Source organism: Quercus lobata, chromosome 12, assembly GCF_001633185.2.
Source record: "Quercus lobata isolate SW786 chromosome 12, ValleyOak3.0 Primary Assembly, whole genome shotgun sequence".
NCBI lineage: Eukaryota > Viridiplantae > Streptophyta > Magnoliopsida > Fagales > Fagaceae > Quercus > Quercus lobata.
The window spans coordinates 10,944,217-10,964,292 of NC_044915.1; the positions used below are offsets into that span (position 1 = coordinate 10,944,217).

A 20,076-nucleotide genomic window follows, 5' to 3' on the forward strand; every position below is an offset into this window, starting at 1 on the left:
ATAATCAAACAGTATATGTGCGGAATATGAAATATAAGCTATATCCAAATTGGTAACACACTCTAAACCATAATTAATAACCAACACAACAGCAGTTAAAAGGTAAAGAGAAAGGAAAGAGAGATGCAAACACAAAGATAACACAGCGATGTGTTATCGAAGAGAAAGAAGACCCTCCAAGTCTAATCTACTCAATGCACCTAAGCCCTCCAAGTTTCTTGCTCCAACAGGTTTACGCCGAACCTTGTCTTCTCTAGCTAACCGAATCCTGCAATAAGCCCATTGCATCAACCAAACTAATTGGTCCTCTTTGAACTGCTTCCCAAGTACCAAAACACCTCCTCACTGATATGGGTATGGTAAGATAAGGATTTGGCAAGTGTACTTCTCAAGGATATGTCAATGGAAAGGGTGAGAGTAAAGGAATTTGGAGAATCAAATGATAAAGATTGTGGATGACTCAATCTTGTTTTCTCTAGGGTTGCTCTCTCAAAATTCTCTCTGGAAGCTCTCTACATTTCGTGGGTATAAGGGTATTTATAGTGGAGTGTATGAGGAATGCAAAAAGTTAGTTTTCATCCAAACAGGGCATTCTGGCGACTCAACCTCGTGACTGGAACAAGTCGTGAGTCTGAGTCATGAGCTAACTGCCTGGCCAGACTAGAATTTTTGTCATGTAGTGCTCTAGCTATTGTGACCCTTTAGCTCCCCTGCATGCTCCACACGTGTGCCACTTTGGCGACTTGCTAGGCCCAGGTTAGTCGCGAGATCCAGTCGTGAGACTCCTTTGATTGCACATATCTTGAGTTTTCTTCACACTCTCACACACACAACCCTTACATAAATCCCACCTAAATACAGGATATCTAATTGCTAAAATACAAGCAAATTTAGCACGGAATAAAGCCAACACATGATTGAATAAATTCAACCTTATAGGCATGTTATCTTGTGTTTGCATTCTTTTTCCCTACTCTTTTAGCTTTCATTTTACTGCTGTGTTTTAATGAATATGGCTTAGAGTAGTTATATTGTTTTATCCACTCGCATTTACTCTATTCCGCACTTAGTTTAAGTTAGAGTAAAATCAACTGAGCCGTAAGGGGTCTAAACAGCTCTTGTGTTTTCACACAAATTCAAGCTTTCAAATGGCTTCTTCCAAATTCTTGAGTTACTTTTTCGTAAGCTATGGCACATTCAAGCAATGGCTTCTTCATCAAATTGTAACACAAATTGAAGACATACAAGAGCATATCATGCAATGGTATAGTTTTTTAATCAATTTAAGATTTTATAAAATTATTTTAGTCTACCTCACAAATAGGTAGGTTTTCGTGCATAGCATGTATTAGCGACTAGTATCTTCTTATTTCTATTCAAAAACAAACAAATGACCTGTTTATCAAAATTAGAATATAAAACAAAACTTATTCATAATTGGGGGGAAAAAAAAAAGCTGGGGAGAAAAGGTTGATAAGAACAAACTTTTTAAAAAATAAATAAAACAATAATAACAAACAATTATAAAAAGGTTAATAAGAATATTCAAAGTGTTAATATCTTCCTTATTATTATTATTTTTTCAAAATGCCATGTATTAAAAATAAAAATAAAAACTATTTGTAATTCCTAAATGAAATTAAGGTGGGGAAAACGTGCTGTTACGAGAGAGAAATAAGAAAATACCTATTAAAAAAAGGCGGATAAGAATAAATATATTAATAATTAAATTATAATTAAAAGTAATACAAGTGTACTTATTAAAAAAAAGTAATAAAAGGGACAAAGGGACAAACTGACAATTAGTAAGATATCTACTTGGCTCTAAAACCCAACTATTAAATATTAAATTGTATATGATATTATATGATTTGCAAATTGCAATACAAAGTTTCTTGCCACGCACTCTTTCAAAAGTTACTAATTTTTTTTAGTGGAGTTATGGTATGCATTTGTATTAAAACCTCATTCTATCTACTTTGTGTTTGTGTTTATTCCTATGAAAAAAAATAATAGTAATAATAAATGTCTCGAATTGCTTAAGAGAGTGTGTTGTATATAGTAAAATTTAGTTCACCCTTCCTTACAAGTTATCAGAACTTTTAAGTTGAGTTTGTAATATGCTTTTGTGTTAGTACTTAGAACTACATTCACTCTCTCTTATGTGTATATATTTGTTTATAAAAAAAAAAACAAAAAACAAAACAAAAGATCTCTTGACATGAACATGAGCCATATATTTGCTGGTGTCTTTAATATTTAAAATTCAGAGTTCTTGGCTGTTGGGTATAGGTCTACTTTTTTGTAGTGCACACTACAAAAAACTAGACCTATAGTGGCATTTGTGAAACGCCACTATAGGTCCTAAAAATGCCTAATAGTTTAGAAAGTTTATGGTATTAATTGTTTTTTTTTTTTTTTTTTTTAAATCTAGGGTTTAATTTGAAACCTATCCCAAATTATAGGATTACATGAAGAATAGAAAAATATAAAGATAACCTAAGAATCAGCATCTAGACTTAATTAGAGTCAGCATCAAATCATTGAAAAAATTACACAAGAAATTTATTAATCAGAAACTTGCCTCAATAGGAGTACAAAAACACCCTTAGTCATTCTCGTCCATAGAAGGCAATATCAATGAAGCCATTAAAGTTACAATCGAAATGAAGGCTACAATCAAGAAAAATGTTCCACCAATGAGCCTACAACTCAAGAACTCCCAAGCCTAAGACAAGTTCTAAGCACAAAACATCTCCAAAAAGTAATTTTCAACAAGATCATCAATGACTTATAGGCATCGGAGTGCTTAATTCGGTGTCACATCGGTGCCGCCCAAGCCATTCTTATTTCTTGCAAATTGACATGTTATGACTGATTCATCATCAACCTACTTAATCTAAAATAAAATTCAATTAATCAATAAAATAACATTTATTTTCAAAAGTAAACAATCATACTAAATTAATAAGATTTTCTTTGAATTTCCTACATCACAGTGTGGTTGGGGTTGTAGTTTGGAGGACATGCATGGACTACAACAATGGCTGAAATTATGGGTTGACAATGTAACAGCATGATGATAAAGTTGAGTTCATGACAGATTTAGTTAATTAACTTAATCCGTTACAGTTGAACCTTGCATTTTCTTAGTATGTTCTATGTTTATTATCATATATTTTATTTATAGTCGACCTCAAACTCCAAAAAATTTCGGAGGGTTACGCTAAGTTAATAACCATTATAAAATATAGTCACTTTATTATAAATTGATTCACTATAAATACATGTGGGGGTATCCCGGCCAAACTCGACTCTCGCAAAATTTTGAAATTAAAGCATGGTTTGTTGTCTATTTTGCTTCTTTTTTTTTTTTTTTTCTCATCCTTCCCCAAGGTGAATTGGTGATATTTCAAGCCTCTTTAATATACTTACTGTTAGGACATATGTGAATCATGTTAGGAACATATGTCAATATTTTATGTAATTGGTTAATCCTTTGACAAAACGACTTTACTTGTAATTGGGTAGATCTAGGATGTGTTTAATGCTTCAAGGAACAAGGTCTCAAGTTCTACTATTAAAGTCATGCAAATCTATCCAAGAAACAAATGGAGAAGTACTGGATTTTAAAGCTCAATAGCTAGCTCGATAGCTAGTATCTATCAAGGTTTAAAAAGCTACTGAAACCCGAGGCTCAACAGCTAGCTCAATAGATACCTTATCTGTCGAGATTTATGACAAACAGATATTCAATTCTGTTTTGCATCCAATATGTGAGTACATGTTTAGGCTCTCTTTTCTCACAACCCTAAACATATATAAGGATTACTTTAAGGGCGTCAAAGGTTGCGAAAGTGTGAAGCAAAGTTGTGTTCATGCAAATTGTGACCAGAGACAAAATTTGTCCTAGTTCACCTTTCTCTTTAAGAAGCTACTGTGTTTGTATACTATAGGGTTTTGTAACTAAGGAGTTTCGCGATCTTCATCATGTGATGAACTGAAGAATTTTGTAGCCAACATCTTTCTCAAGTTGGTGATGAAGTTGTGTATTGGGATCCGCGCATCGAATTGGTTAGTCATGTACTGAGAGTCATGCATTAAAAAAGAGAGATTGTCACTACAAAACAAGTCCAATTAGGTATTAGGGTAAGGGTTCAATTGTAGGTTGGTATAAGGTACTGGGATTCCTTTACTTGTAACCGCTTGTTTTGATAATAGTGGATTCTCAAGAGTAGTGACCATAAAATCACCCAGTGGGGTTTTTGCCGTGTAGGTTTTTCCCATTTGTAAACAAATCACTGTGTCAATTTATTTTCTGCTGCACTTTAGTTAATTGGTGATTTGTTTGTGCTACCACGCATTTTGGATGTTAATTGAATTAATTAATTAACTTGGCTAAATCAATTGGTTAATTTATCACAAAGGGTCAATACATTCTTGTCCTATCAAGTGGTATCAGAGCAGGCACACTCTGATTAGGTGTTAATCTTTGCTGTGTGATCCATTGACCCCTGTTTGTCATGAATAGAGGACAATCTCTTATTATACCTCCTTTATTTGATGGCACTAACTATGCATACTAGAAGTACGCATGAGAGCTTTCTTGCAGTTATTAGATGAAATAGTGTGGCAAGCTGTGGAGATAGGTTGGACCAAGCCTATGGAATTGTCAGTCGATTGGGATAATGCTAAAATCAAGGCGGTGAACTTCAACAGCAGGGCATTGAATGCTCTATTTAGTGTAGTTACAAATGAGGAGTTCAAGAAGATATCCTCTACTGAAACTGCTAAGGAAGTATGGACCATTCTCCAAACAACCTATGAAGGAACCAAGGTTATAAAGGATTCAAAACTTCAAAGGCTTACTACAAGCTTTGAAGAGATTGAGATGAAGGAGGATGAGTCATTTGATGAGTTCTATGCCAAGCTTAAGGATATAGTGAACTCAGCCTTTAATCTTGGGAAAACTATTCCTGAACCCAAGATTATGAGAAAGGTGCTCAGATCTCTACCCGAGAGATTTCATGCCAAGATCACTGCGATTGAGGAATCAAAAGATATTGATAAAATTCCTTTGACAAAGTTGGCTAGAAATCTACACACCTATGAGCTCGGTTTGACGAGGATAGGGAAATCAAGCAAGAGCAAAAGCATGGCACTGAAGGCCAAGAGCAATGATATCGATGAGTCTTCAAACGATGAAGATTCCAAAATGAAGTCCTACATCACGAGGCAGTTCAAGAAGTTTATGAAGAATACCAACCCGAAAGGATTTGACAAGGACCAAAAGTAATCCAGTTCTTCGTAGTTCAAGAGCCAAGACAAAGGGAAGAAGGATGCTAGGGATGGCAGTCAGTACACTGTTCCTCAGGACCAAATTACTTTAGGTGTCAAAGCTTTGGTCACATGAAATAAGAGTGTCCTACGTATTTCAAGACTATTGGGAAGAGCAAGGCACTTGCTGCTACGTTGACCGACACTGAGCCTAAGTATGATTTTAATAATGAGAATGGTGGAATCCTAAATGCCTTCACTGCCACTGTAAATCCTACTGAAGGGATTGTTGAAGATGTGGATGAAGAAGATGAATTAGTGGAGTTTAAGTTTGAAAAGATGGATAAGCAAGATGACATCCACACAGCGTATGCAAAGTCATACAAGGTCTTAGAAAAGTATGAGAAGTTGTATAGGTTCGCCATCAAGAAGCTTAGTGAAGTGGAGCTTGAACGAGAAGAAATTTCCACTAAGTTTGATGAAGCAAATCAGACCATTGGAGCATTAGGATTTGAGAATAATTTCTTAGCTGAGAAGACCAAGAAGTTTGAGGCAGAACTATTCCACGTCAGAGCCTAGTTGGAAAGGACTTCAAGTGCAAAGCTCAATGAGATGCTCAGTCTTCAAAAATCTGCATCCGATCGAACCGATTTGGGGTATGATTTCTCTTCTTCTAGTATTGCTTTTGCTAGTACTACTGTTTTTGTTCCTCCTGCTGATAATATTGAAACCGAGAACAATGTTGCTAAAAATGAATTAGTTAGTGAGAAAATAGACAAGGGTAAATCTATCTTAGGAGCACCCCCTAAGCTTGATAAGAAAGAGATTAAGAACCCTAGGGCTAAGAAGGGAAATACAAAAAAGCCTAAATAGAAAAAGCAACATTTCTGTCATCACTACAGAGCAGCTGGACACATTCGACCTAGTTGTTGTAAATGGTTAGCCACTCAACAGAGCAACAACATGATCTTATCGGGAACCTAGAATCAACTTCCATCCTCTTTTACTCCTCTTGGAAATCTTCTCAAAACCCTCATGTTTCTTTCGAACTTGAACGGTTTCAATTCTTCTCCCTCACCACTGGATCAAGGGTTTGCCAAATGAAAAGGTTCTTCCAAGGTGTGAAAAGAAAAAGGCTTCAAGTGATTTTGTCGCTTTTTCTCTCTCTCCCCTTCTTGTTTTTGTTTTTGCATTACTTGTGTGTTTTGCTTTCATGTTTTGAGTAAGTCTAGTTTTATGCATTGCTTTGTTTAACATGTTTTTGTTTGTTTACTTTTCAGTTTTGTTATTTTTTTTTATATAAAATAAAAAAAAATTGAAAAATCAGAAAAATACAAAAACAGTGTGTTTGTGTACATTGGTACTTATGTATCTTGGATAGCCATTGAAGCAAAGTTTTCTAAACTTTGTATCTTTTGTAGCTTAGATGAGCATCTCTATGCACAACCAAGAAAGTGAGCTTTGTGGCTCGTGTTTGTGATGAGTAAGATTAAGTAATCTCTCGTACTTAACACTCGTATCACTCTTTTTTATGGGAAGGACTAGAAAATCCTAAGAGAAAGGCATAAATAATCATCTCACCATTGTTGCCCGCCAATCATGAAATGACAGTTGTATGCTTCGGCATAGCAAAAGTGGAATGTTAAATGCTTAACATGATTGAGTATTTCTTTTCTATCTCTTATATGCCTATGCATGGTTTACTTAAAAGAAAAATATGCAAAGAAAAATAAAAAGCAAAAAGAATCAAATGCTTTATATATGATTGCAAGTGTGTATTCTAGGAGATGTGGGAGTTATGGGATGTACCTTGAAGGTGATAGTCCCCATCAAACAGTTATGATTATGTGTAAGTTAAAGTGATTTTCTTATATCTCAAATTGTTATTTTCACACACAACATGCAAAATTCTTTGCTACTTTTGATACATGTGCAGGTACAATGTGATTTGGCCATTACAAGGAATACATGTGTTAATGTATGCTCACTAAACTGTCTTAACTTGTTTTTGAAATATAAAATTGGTTAGACTTGTTTAGTGTGTGTGTGTGTGTTTTGGATCTATGTGCTTGTCATTTTTCTTGTTGAGAGATGATTTTGAGAGCTCAAAATGTTGTTTGGACCTTTGGTTGTATAGCATGCTTGATTGCATTCATATTTGTGTTTTTCTCTTCTTTAAAACCTAGTTTTAAGCAATCTCGATAGCTTTTCAATACCTATCGACAACTAGGCTATCTAGTGAGACCCTTCAGCTACTTTTTATCGCATTCTCGATAGCTCTTGATAGCTACTTCGATCCATCGAGAAACCTTTTGGATGCTCAATAGCTACCTCGATCCATCGAGAATCTTTGCTATGGACACCTCTCATTAGATCCTTGATAGATCTTCGTCATCTAAAAAGTGCATTTTTAATTCTCGAAAACTCTTGATCCATCGAGAATTATGAAATTCTATTTAAAGGGTCAGTGTGATTTCAACTTCACTTTTCTCAATCTCTCTCGATCCTTTTTGTCTCTTCACCTCCCAAAACACCTCTCAATCACTCCAAACCTCTTCCTCACTCAATCTTTGGTATGATCCTTTCTCACTCATTAATCATACATTTCATATCATTTGACCTAACTTTTGGGGTTTTTGAAAAATTTTGGGATTTTTCAAAATTATTGAGGTTTTTGTGAAATCTTTGGGATGGGTTCTGTTTAAAAGGTTTTAAAACATCATTCATTGCATCACATTTGCATTATAACAATGTTTCATGCATTTAGATGTGTGTTTACTTTATTGCAATGATTGTGTGTTGTTAGGTTTGGATTGAGCTGAGCCCATGATGTATTTTAAGTTTACATGTCACATGTTCATGCATTTTCATGCATATGTACCTTCAATTTGTTATATTCTTCTATATTATGTTGTTGGTGCTTTTCTGATTGTCTCTCTCTCTTTCTTGCGTTAGTCTGCACTATGGCACCTAAACGAAAATCCACTCTGTCCCAGAACCCTCTTCGTTCTGGGGCATCCACTTCTTCTTCCTTTGACCCCACTCCATCTCACATTCGATTCCGTGATGAGAAGGCCCGTAAGGACTTCTCGAAGAACTTTTCTAAACAAGGCATTCATTTGGAACTCCAACTCATCTTATCTGATTTTTCCTATACTGACCTACCCATTGTCATTAACAGTAGGGGTTAGGAGTCACTGTGTAGCGCCCAGGTTACTTGTCCCTCCATGATCATACAGGAGTTTTACTCCAATATGCACGGAATCGACACTTCTGTACCTCATTTCTTCTCTCATGTTTGAGATACGCGCATCCTGACTACCCTGGTTGTAATTGTCTAAGGACAGTGTCCAAAGACGAACTCTCGTCTCTCTTTTGTGAGACACCTTCTTGGGGTGACTATCAAAACACCCCTTGCTCGGCCTTGGCAAAAGGTCTGAGATTTCTTAATATGGTGATGACATTCATTCTTCATCCTTTGTCTCACTATAACACTATTACAGAGCCTCGTGTTCAATTTTTGCTATCCCTCTTAGAGGATATCTTTATCGACTTTTCTTCTCACTTCATTCTTTCCTTCATAGATGTATTTAGAGATACGGCGACCCGTGATAAGCTCATTTTTCCTTCGGCTATCACATGGCTTCTTCACCACATTTTTGTCTCTTTTCCTGAGTCTCCTCATTTTCCGGTGATATGTGCCATAGCTGCAGCTACCGTTCGACGAAGCAAGGCACAGCTCAAACCGAGGCAGCCCTAGACAGAGATAGCGACTCCTCCTGCTTCCACTGCTCCATCCACCTTCGCTCCTTTGTCTTCTACGAATGGAGTGACACTTGAGGCCATCATGGCACAGCTTGTGCACATGGATGCTCGCCTTGACACTCTTAGTGATGAGTTGTGTCAAGTGAACACCCATGTTGGTTGTATTGCATGATGACAGGCTGTTATGGGTGGTTTCACTGTTGCTTCTTCTCAATCTCCACCGACGTTCGAGGATGAGACTGATGATGGCTCCCGCAATGATGATGCTGATGAGGATGATGGTGCTAGCTTGCCTAGTAATGATGAGATGTCTACTTGATATGCTTACCCTTTGTCACTCATGACAAAAAGAGGGAGTAGTTTTGAGATGAGAGTAGTCATACTCATAGGGGGAGGGTTAGTATAGGAGATTTTTGTAGTAGGGGGAGTGTATATGAGGGATGTAGTGAGGATTTTTGTATCTTTTCTTTTCTTTCTATTTTGAATACATTATCTCTTGTACATTGGTCTTGTGACCACTTCAGTGATAGCATTCATTGTACTTATTTTTGTTATATATATTTGATGATGTTGTTATCTCATTTCACCTTTCTCTCCATGTATTTTTTCTTCTCTCTTTATGCATATGTTTCTTATTTATTGTATGCAATCTTTTATTTCTGTTTAACACTAAGATACTGTGATGAGTTTTGTTTAAAGTGTTTTAGAAATGTAGGTTGTCAAAGTCTTCTTGCTATGAACTCTCTTCTTACAAAAAATTTCAAGAGTTTGTGTTAGGGTAGATTTTATTGTACTCAACAAATGAGTATAAGTTGAATGACTTATGACTTCTCTCATATGTTCATTTGTTTGTTGTGGTTTTGTCACGGATTGCCAAAGGGGAAGATTGTTAGGACATATGTGAATCATGTTAGGAACAGATGTCAATATTTTATGTAATTGACTAATTCTTTGACAAAACGCACTTTATTTGTAATTGGGTAGATCTAGGATGTGTTTAATGTTTCAAGTAAAAAGGTCTCAAGTTCTAGTATTAAAGCCATGCAAATCTGTCCAAGAAACAAGTGAAGAAGTGCTGGATTTTAAAGCTCGACAGCTAGTTTGATAGGTAGTATCTATCATGGTTTAAAAAGCTGCTGAAACTCGAGACTCGACAGTAGCTCAATAGATACCCTATCTGTCGAGATTTATGAAAAACAAATATTCAGTTCTATTTTGCATCCAATCCGTGAGTACATGTTTAGGCTTTCTTTTCTCACAACCCTAAACATATATAAGAATTATTTTAAGGGCAGTCAAAGGTTGCGCAAGTGTAAAGCAAAGTTGTGTTCATGCAAATTGTAACCAGAGACAGAATTTGCCCTAGTTCATCTTTCTTGTTGGGAAATTTAGACCCAAGTTGATAGAATTAACAAGTTTTAAACCCAAGTTGTTAATTAGATTTATTATGAATAAAATTGTAAAAACAAACAAACATCAATATCATGTCAAAATCATGCAGTGGAAAAATAAATAAGATAAGATATGATGACCCAAGAAAACCAATGAAACAAACTAGTTTCACAGTAAAAAACCTGGGGGGGGGGGAAACCTTCCCAAAAAGCAATCCACTATAGTAAAGAGAAGTATCAGATCTAGTACAAAACTTTGTCCCTAGACTCTACAATCCTTGTAGATGAACTTAAAGTAGAAACCTTCTACCGCTTTAGAACCTCTGAACTCTTCAATATATGAACACCATCCTTTTTGTTGCACAGATCCCAGTATGTGACGAACTCCTTTGCATGAATCCCAGTACGTGACTCACTCACCAATTTGAAGAAGATTGTTGGCTGCAAAGTTCTTCAATTCATCAACAATGAAAATCAAGAAGCACTTGGTTACAAAACCCTAAGGCACAAAGACGTAGTAGCTTCTTTTAGAGAGAATAAGGCATCGGTCACCTTTTTCATATGTTCTCCTTGTATTCTCTTATGTGACAGCCTCTAAAATAAGCCTTATATAGGTTTAGGGTTGTGAGAAAAGAAACCCTACACAAATACATAAGTATGGGCTGAAAATCAGATCTAAAAATCTGAATTCCCGTAACCTTGATAGATACCTCGATTGATCGAGGATCTGTCGAGCTTCATTCATTAAATCTCGATAGATAGCTATCTGTCGAGCAGCTGTCGAGATATCTGTCCGTAGGTGTCGAGCTATCTGTCTAGCTTTAATGAACAGCTTTTCTTCACTTATTTCTTGGTCCAATCTTCATGGCTTTAATACTAGGCTTGAAACATAGTTTCTTGAAGTATTAAACACATCCTAGATCTACCCAAATATAAGTAAAGTGCATTTTGTCAAAGGATTAGCCAACTACATAAATATTGACATATGTTCTTAACATGAATCACATATGTCCTAACAATCTCCTCATTTGGCAATTCGTGACAAAACCACAACAAACAAATGAACATATGAGAGAAGTCATAAATCACTCAACTCATATTTACTTGTTGAATACAATAAAATCTACCCTAACACAAACTCTTGAAAAACTTTGCAAGAAGAGAGTTTATGGCAAGTAAACTTTGACAACCTGTATTTCTGAAACACTTTAAACAAAACTCATCAAGGCATCTTTGTGTGAAATAGAAATAATAGATTGCATACAAGTAATAAGAAACATGTGTATAAAGATAGAAAAGAAACAACACATGTAAAGATAGGTGAAGAAGACATACATCATCATAAATATATCAAAGATAAGCACAATGTATGTAGACATGGTCACAAGACCGATGTACAAGAAGAAGGAGGTAAGCACTCCCCCTAACAAGATGAAACACATCTCCCCCTTATAGAGGCATGTATTTCTCCCCTTAACATGTAGAATCTTAAAAAGAAACCACATATTCTCCACAATTTCTCCTTCTTTTTGTCATGATTGACAAAGGGTACAAGAAGCTAAAAAGCTTCACTTAAGAAACATAAAGATGATCAAAAGGGTACAAAGAATCCATTAAAATGCATGAATGTAAAGAAACAAGATGCTATGGATGACAATATAATAGAAAGATGCAAACATGTGAAAAACAATGCATGCAAGAGGATCTCGATCGATAGAGAGGTGTCGAAAAGCTATCAAGCAGACAAAAGATTTCTCGATCAATCCACCTAGCTGTCGAGAGGTGTCGAGATGGCAATAAAAATCAGCTTAAGACCTCGACAGACAACCAGATGTCGAGGAGGTGTCGAGATTGCTTAAAAACAGTTTTTCAAGAAGGGAAAAATACAGATATGAATGCAATCGAGCATACAACTCAACCAAAGATCCAAACAACATTTTAAACTCTCAAAATCATCTCTCAACAAAAATATTAAGCACATAGATCCCAAAAAACACACACACACACACACATTAAACAAGTCTAACCAATTTTATATTTCAAAAACAAGTTAAGACAGTTTAGTGAGCATACATTAACACATGTAAACCCTTGTGATGACCAAATCACATTGTACCTGCACATGTATCAAAAGTAGCAAAGAATATTGCGTGTTGTGTGTGAAAAACATCGCAAAATTGCATAAGTGTATACATGTTATGACGATTTGAGATATGAGAAAATCACTTTAACTCACACACAATCATAACTGTTTGATGGGGACTATCACCTTCGAGGTATATCCTATAACTCTCACATCTACTAAAATACACGCTTGCAATCATATTTAAAAGCATTTTTGATCTTTTTGCTTTTTATTTTTCTTTGCATATTTTTCTTTTAAGCAAATCATGCATAGGCATATAAGAGATAGAAAAGAAATACCCAATGGTGGTAAGCATTTGACATTCCAATTTTGCTATGCAGAAGCACACAAATGTCATTGACACTACACTTTTGCTATGCTGAAGCATACAGGTGTCATACTATGATTGGCGGGAAACAGTGGTGAGATGGTTATTTATGTCTTTCTCTTAGGATTTTCTAGTCCTCCCCATCAAAAAGAGTGATACAAGTGTTAAGTACAAGAGATAACTTAATCTTACTCATCACAAACAAGAGCCACAAAGCTCACTTGCTTAATTGTGTATAGAGATGCTCATCTAAACTACAAAAGATACAAAGTTTAGAAAACTTTGTTTCAATGGCCATCCAAGGTACACAAGTACCAATGTACAAAAGCACACACTGTTTTTGTATTTCTGATTTTTTTTTTTTTTTTTTTTGAAAAACAAACAAAATAAAGACTAAACAACCAAACAAAAACAGACAAACAACATGAAAGCATGAAAGAAAGATGCATGTGCATGAAGGCATGATAGAAGGGTGCAAATGCATGAAAGCATGATTCCAAAAGCAGATAAGAAATCAAGCAAAAAGAGTCCTACTTTAGATAGAAAGAATTGAAGCAGAGGATAAACAGAAAAGACAACTAAGTCTTAGGCTCATTTCTCACTCACATAGCACGAGTCTTTGGCCGTGAAGATGAAAAGGCACATGTTCTAGTATGTCTACTAAAGGACATAGAAGAATTAAAATTCTACTAAATTTGAGTTAAAAAGCTCAAAGCTTTTAATAACTCTCTAAACAAAGGAGTAGGTTCTTAAGATGAAACCTGTGACTGTTTGGATAATTGCTTATGAGGATACAACTTAAAGCAATTAGGACGAATGTGTCCAAAAACACCACAATGGTGACAAACATGATGTCTAACAAAGGATTTAGAATTAGTCAAAACAGTTTTGGATTTCATACCTTTATCACCTATCTCAGATTGTGACACAAAGACAGTCCTTGATCTAAGAGCCGTTAAAGAAGAGGGGCTGGAGGAAACAGCATATCCTAAGCCAGTCTTATCAGAACTAGGCTTTTGAGCACTCAATACCTCATCAAGCTTTGCACAGACGTCCTCTCTATTTGAGTTCTAGCTTGACTAAGCTCAACCTCAAGACTCTTGACCTTCTCTTCTAATGAGGTGTTCTCCACAACAAGAGTCTCAACTAACCTTGTAGTCTCATCTAGTTTAACTAATAGATTAGCCTTTTTTGTTTTTACCTCATTAAGCTCTTTTCTACAAAGATGAGAAGTCTTTTCAGATTTTATGAATTCAATGCATAGCTTATCATGGCTTCCTAAAGGGTCAACTTCTGGGGTACTTTATCTTTAGAAGAATCCTCACTGTCACTAGCACTCTCCACAATCACCTTATCGGTTGTAGCAGCAAAGGCCATAACGTGACTACATTCATCCACATACTCATCAAAAGAGTCATTCTCAGTATCACTCCAAGTAGCAACCAACCCTTTATCTTTTGACTCCTTGGTCTTTTCCTTCATGAGGTAGTTTGGGCACTCTATCCTCATATGACGAAAACCTTTGCACTCATGGCATTGGATGAGAGGTTTCTCATTCTTGCCCTTCCTAGAGGATTTAGATTTCCCAAAAGGTTTGCCCTTATCCTTTTTCCTGAACTGAAGAAGCTTGATAATCTCATTAGTTATGAAGGTTAGATCCTCATCCTCATCATCATCTTCATCTTCATCTTCATCTTCACTTTCATCTTCATCTTCAGAGTCCTCAATCTCTTCCTCTATACCCTTAAGAGCCAAGTTTTTACTCTTTCCACCTTTTCCCATTGAGCCTAATCCCATCTCATAGGTTTGAAGGTTCCCTACAAGCTCAGTCAAAGGAAGTTAATCAATATCCTTTACTTCTTCAATGGCAGTGATCTTGGCATGGAATTTTTCAGGTAAGGATCTAAGGATTTTCCTAACAATTTTGGATTTCGCAATAGATTCTCCAAGATTGAAGGCAGAATTCGCAATATCCTTGAGTTTAGCATAGAACTCATCAAATGTCTCATCCTCCTCCATCCTTATTTCTTCAAAACTACTAGTGAGTCTTTGAAGCTTAACAGTCTTTACTGCCTTGGTACCTTCATAAGTGGTCTCAAGAATGGACCATGCTTCCTTGGCAACTTCCGTGGATGATATTTTCTTGAATTCCTCATTGGCCACCCCACAAAACAAGGCATTCAAGGCCCTACTATTCAAATTTGCCACTATGATTGTTGCATCATCCCAATCCATCGGTGCTTCTTTTGGCTTAATCCAGCCAACTTCAACAGCTTACCATACCTGTTCACCTAGAGCCTGCAAAAAAACTTTCATAAGAACTTTCCAATACGCATAATTAGTTCCATCAAATAAAGGAGGAATCAAAAGAAATTATCCACGATCCATGACAATAAGAGTCAAGGATCACACTCAGGAAATTAATCCAATCAGAGTGTACCCGCTCTGATACCACTTGTTGAGAAATTTAGACCCCAGTTCATAGAATCAACAAATTTTAAACCCAAGTTGTTAATTAGATTTATTATGAATAAAACTTGTTAAAACAAACAAACATCAATATCATGTCAAAATCATGTAGTGGAAAAATAAATAATACAAGATATGATGACCCCAGGAAAACCAATGAAACAAACTAGTTTTACAATAAAAAACCTGGGGGGGGGGGAACCTTCCCAAAAAGCAATCCACTATAGTAAAGAGAAGTTTCAGATCTAGTACAAAACTTTTGTTCCTAGACTCTACAATCCCCGTAGATGAATTTACAGCAGAAACCTTCTACTGCTTCAGAACCTCTGAACTCTTTAATATATGAATGCCACCCTTTTTGTTACACGGATCATAGTACGTGACTAATTCCTTTGCACGAATCCAGTATGTGACTCACTCACCAACTTGAAGAAGATTGTTAGCTACAAAGTTCTTCACTTCATCAACAATAAAGATCAAGAAGCACTTGGTTACAAAACCCTAAGGCGCAAAGACGTAGTAACTTCTTTTAGAAAGAATAAGGCATCAGTCACCTTTTTCATATGTTCTCCTTGTATTCTCTTATGTGACGGCTTCTAAAATAAGCCTTATATAGGTCTAGGGTTATGAGAAAAGAAACCCTACACAAATACATAAGTATGGGCCGAAAATCAAATTTGAAATCTGAATTCCTGTAACCTTGATAGATACCTTGATCGATCGAGAATCTGTCGAGCTTCATTCATTAAATCTCGATAGATAGCTATCTGTCAAGCAACTGTCAAGATATCTGTTCGTAGGTGTCAAGCTATCTGTCTAGCTTTAATAAACAGTTTTTCTTCACTTATTTCTTGGTCCAATCTTCATGGTTTTAATACTAGATTTGAAACACAATTTCTTGAAGTATTAAACACATCCTAGATCTACCCAAATACAAGTGCGTTTTGTCAAAGGATTAGCCAACTACATAAATATTGATATAAGTTCCTAATATGAATCACATATGTCCTAACATTTCTCTTGAAGAAGCTACTGTGTTTGTACACCGTAGAGTTTTGTAACCAAGGAGTTTTGTGATTTTCATCGTGTGATGAACTGAAGAACTTTGTAGCCAACATCTTTCTCAAGTTGGTGATTAAGTCGCGTATTAGGATCTGCGCATCGAAGTGGTTAGTCACGTACTGGAAGCCATGCATTGAAAAGGAGAGATTGTAACTACAGAACAAGTTCAATTGGGTATTGGGGTAAAGATTCAACTGTAAGTTGGTATAAGGTACTGAGATTCCTTTACTTGTAATCGCTTGTTTTGATAATAGTGGATTCTCGGGAGTGATGACCTTAAAATCACCCGATGGGATTTTTGCCGTGTAGGTTTTTCCCATTCATAAACAAATCACCGTGTCAATTTATTTTCCACTGCACTTTAATTAATTGGTGATTTGTTTGTACTACCACGCGTTTTGCATATTAATTGAATTAATTAATTAACTTGACTAAATTAATTGGTTAATTTATCATAAGGGGTCAATACATTCTTAGCCTATCACTTACAAATTTATTTACCTAAAAGCCATACCAGATGATACAAGGTACACTAAAAAATTTAAATACATCAGTTTCACATAATGGTACAATCAATGGTACAATCAGCTTTATTTCTCACAGATAACTCATGACAAAGAAAGAAAAAGCCAAAAGAAGAATACAACACTGATTAATTAAACACTAACTACAGTAGAATATAATGAGTTTCACATACTGGTGCAATCCATTTATTTCTCACAGATAACAAGACCAATAGAACACAAATTCAACTACTTACCCACAATCAGTTTTGCCCTAGCATGGCCCTCATTGATTTGGAACTGCTCCCCGAGGCCAAAATGAGCCATGAGTAACCAAACAAAAGAAATAAGCTGTCCACCTCTACTTACTTGTTGTGCATGAGTATCTGGTCTGCAATGACTAGCGGCATATGACAACATTTCCACCCATACTTTGCTGATTATTTTCCATTTCTTCCCCTTCAGTTTTTCCAGCTCTTTGGCCAGCATACATGCATCAAACAGTACAGATTTGCTTCTATCTCCCTTTACATGAACAGGTTTAACTTCTGTATCCACTGAAAGGATTTCTTCACAGGCCTGACGTACCCCATTTCTTTTTAAACCCCTTCTGATAAAGAAATTTTCAGCTTCGGCACAGGTATCCCGATATCTTATTTGCGCTATACCAGCCACAGCTGACATCATACTACCCTGCATCACTAAAAGATATAACATGTAATCTGAGAGGAGCTTACTGAATTTTTGGTAATCACATTCTGAATTGGTTTTTGCATCATCTTCCTTTCGACTATCATTTTTATCATTTTTTGTCGTTATAGTAGTCAACGTTAAATCATGATAGCAGAGTTCAGTAGCAACGTGCCACAACAGAAGACTCTCATCATAGGCAACATTTTCAATATAGTCCTCTGTTATTTTATTAATGACCACCAAATCCACGTTGCTCTCCCAATCTTCATTTTGGATAGCATAAGCACCTCTAGCTGAGCATATATTTTTGGTAGCTTCTGCATCATCTGCGGCCTCCCTGGATTTAGCTAGCAACTCATTAAAGATGAATTCCCATAGCTTTTTAGGGAGTTTCTCTCCCTTCACATATTTGAGCCCATTTACTAACTCCCTTCCACCCAAATAATCAACGCCTTTATCGATACAAAACATTATACAAAAATCTTTGAATTCATATCTACGTAGCCTGACGCAATAATCTATCAAGCTAAATTTTGCCACGGATTCAGACCACCTGCGAATCAGCCAATGCGTAGACAATACCTTGTGTTCAGAGTCCCACTTTGAACTCTTTAATTGAAGATATCTTTTGGCAATCTTCTTAAAGCAGGTTGACTTTGGAGAATTGATATTGACAGTAGCAATAGTCCAATCAGATGAAATGAGCATGAAGAAAGCAATTGCATCCAGACACATGCCACCAACTAGTAAAGTGTAGGTGACCATGATATCAAACTCTTTCAAATGATCCTTTTCCATAAAAAGGAAGAATAGATAGGCCCCCACAATGCAACAAGTGGATACAACCCGGACAAAGCATCCGAATTTAGTATGCACCACAACGACCTTGGTAAAGAAAGCTTCATAGATGAAGTTGAGTTCTAACTCTATTACTTTAAACGCATCCTCTGCACTTCTCTTCCGGAAAAAATCTCGGCTTTCGTTGCGCTCACGAAAGCTGAAGATAAGGTCAACGATGAGTCCCCTGAATATTTTGAAGTACTTGTGAGCATATTTTACCACATCAATTTCGGTTAACGTCTCTTTATCTTCCAGACTCAGAGTTGCAAGCTTTGATTCTTTACCAGGCTCTGGTGTCATTTCGATCTTTGTTGGTAGTCCGGCTTCTTTCTTTGAAGAGTATTCCTCCATGAGCTTCGCATAGTTGGGCCCTGGATCAGGTTGTTTACGCATGGATTCTCGGAACCTATCCAAGCTTGCAAGAAACAAGGCACGTGTCCGCTCACAATACTTGATGATTCCTGCCACAAACATGAGGACTGTTGGCACCAATAGACCGTTTTTAGGAAGTGTGAGGATAAAGATATAAACAGTCACCGCTACTTGGACTAATAGCCCGAATAAGTGCCTAAGCCAGAGAGCATTATCCTCAAGGGCAAAAGCAGTGATAGTGTCCGGTCCACCCAGGTGTAGCAAAAGGAAGGGAGCCCAAAATGCCAGAAGTTCAGCATTCTCATCGGAGGCCGCTCCTCCCTTACAGGTGGAACGAGCGACTTTCTCTTGATCCATGGAGAAGAAGTGTCCAACAAAGCTGTTTCCTTTATCATTGGAACCTGAGCTCGAGCCTTGACCGCTGGAGATGTGTCCAACAGCAAAGCTTGCTGCCCAGTCAGCCAGCAAGTAAGATATCCAGATAAGCAAGATCATTGGTTTTTTAGATGTGCGTTTTCTGAAGGGAGCAAACAAAATCAAAAAAGCTTGCAGAAAGAGGCTAAAGATAATGATTACCCTGATATTCCATACGTTCCAAAACCTCTGCAAAGGGTTAAGAATTGAGCTAAACATAGCCTCTCTTTGTTTTCTTTTCCCTCTCTCTCTCTCTCTCACTTTGGCTAAAGAAACCCACAGTAATTTTACGACTGCTAAAGATAGAAAGCAGAATGCACAATGCAGTGAGCTTGGGAACATGTGCGTACATATATAGGAAAATGTTAAAAGGTACTATTTATTCATTTTACTATAAAAGGATAACAAAATTATATAATAAGTGTGGATTTCAGTTAAAGAACTTGTGTTTGAATCTCATTTACGCCAAAAAGAGAAAACCATTGATGCCTTCACAAATCACTTTATACGCTACTTATCACATAAAGACAATCTTGATTTTTAAGTTTCCTATGGTTGTGAGTCTCGTGGGTGCGAAGAACTTATACTAAAGTGGAAAAGAAACAATTTGCGTGGTTGGTAAGAAAACTGATCCGACAAAAAGGAGGCTTCCTTAGTCCAAAGGATTTGAGTGCAATTTTTCCAATCATTTAGTCCAATGGTAGAATAGAAGCAGTTATTAATTAGATTCTAATTTGGTTTTGTTAGGGATTTGTTAGATTCTGTTAATTAGTTAAATAAGATTATTCTGTTATGGCAGTGATTAATTATCTAAAAGGACCCACGTGATACATAATA

At 36.4% G+C, this 20,076-nt stretch overlaps 1 protein-coding gene across 1 annotated transcript; it reads right to left on the minus strand.

Moving 5' to 3' along the window:
• Window positions 1-17,016: 17,016 nt before the first annotated feature.
• LOC115970230 lies at window positions 17,017-19,458 on the minus strand. Its single transcript, XM_031089891.1, has one exon. It carries the CDS (start codon window positions 19,456-19,458, stop codon window positions 17,170-17,172), a length of 2,289 nt encoding a protein of 762 aa, XP_030945751.1. The 3' UTR covers window positions 17,017-17,169.
• Window positions 19,459-20,076: the final 618 nt, after the last annotated feature.

Coding starts and splice junctions, on each gene's coding strand:
- LOC115970230 (XM_031089891.1), bottom strand. CDS start 19,458: ATGTTTAGCTCAATTCTTAACCCTTTGCAGAGGTTTTGGAACGTATGG.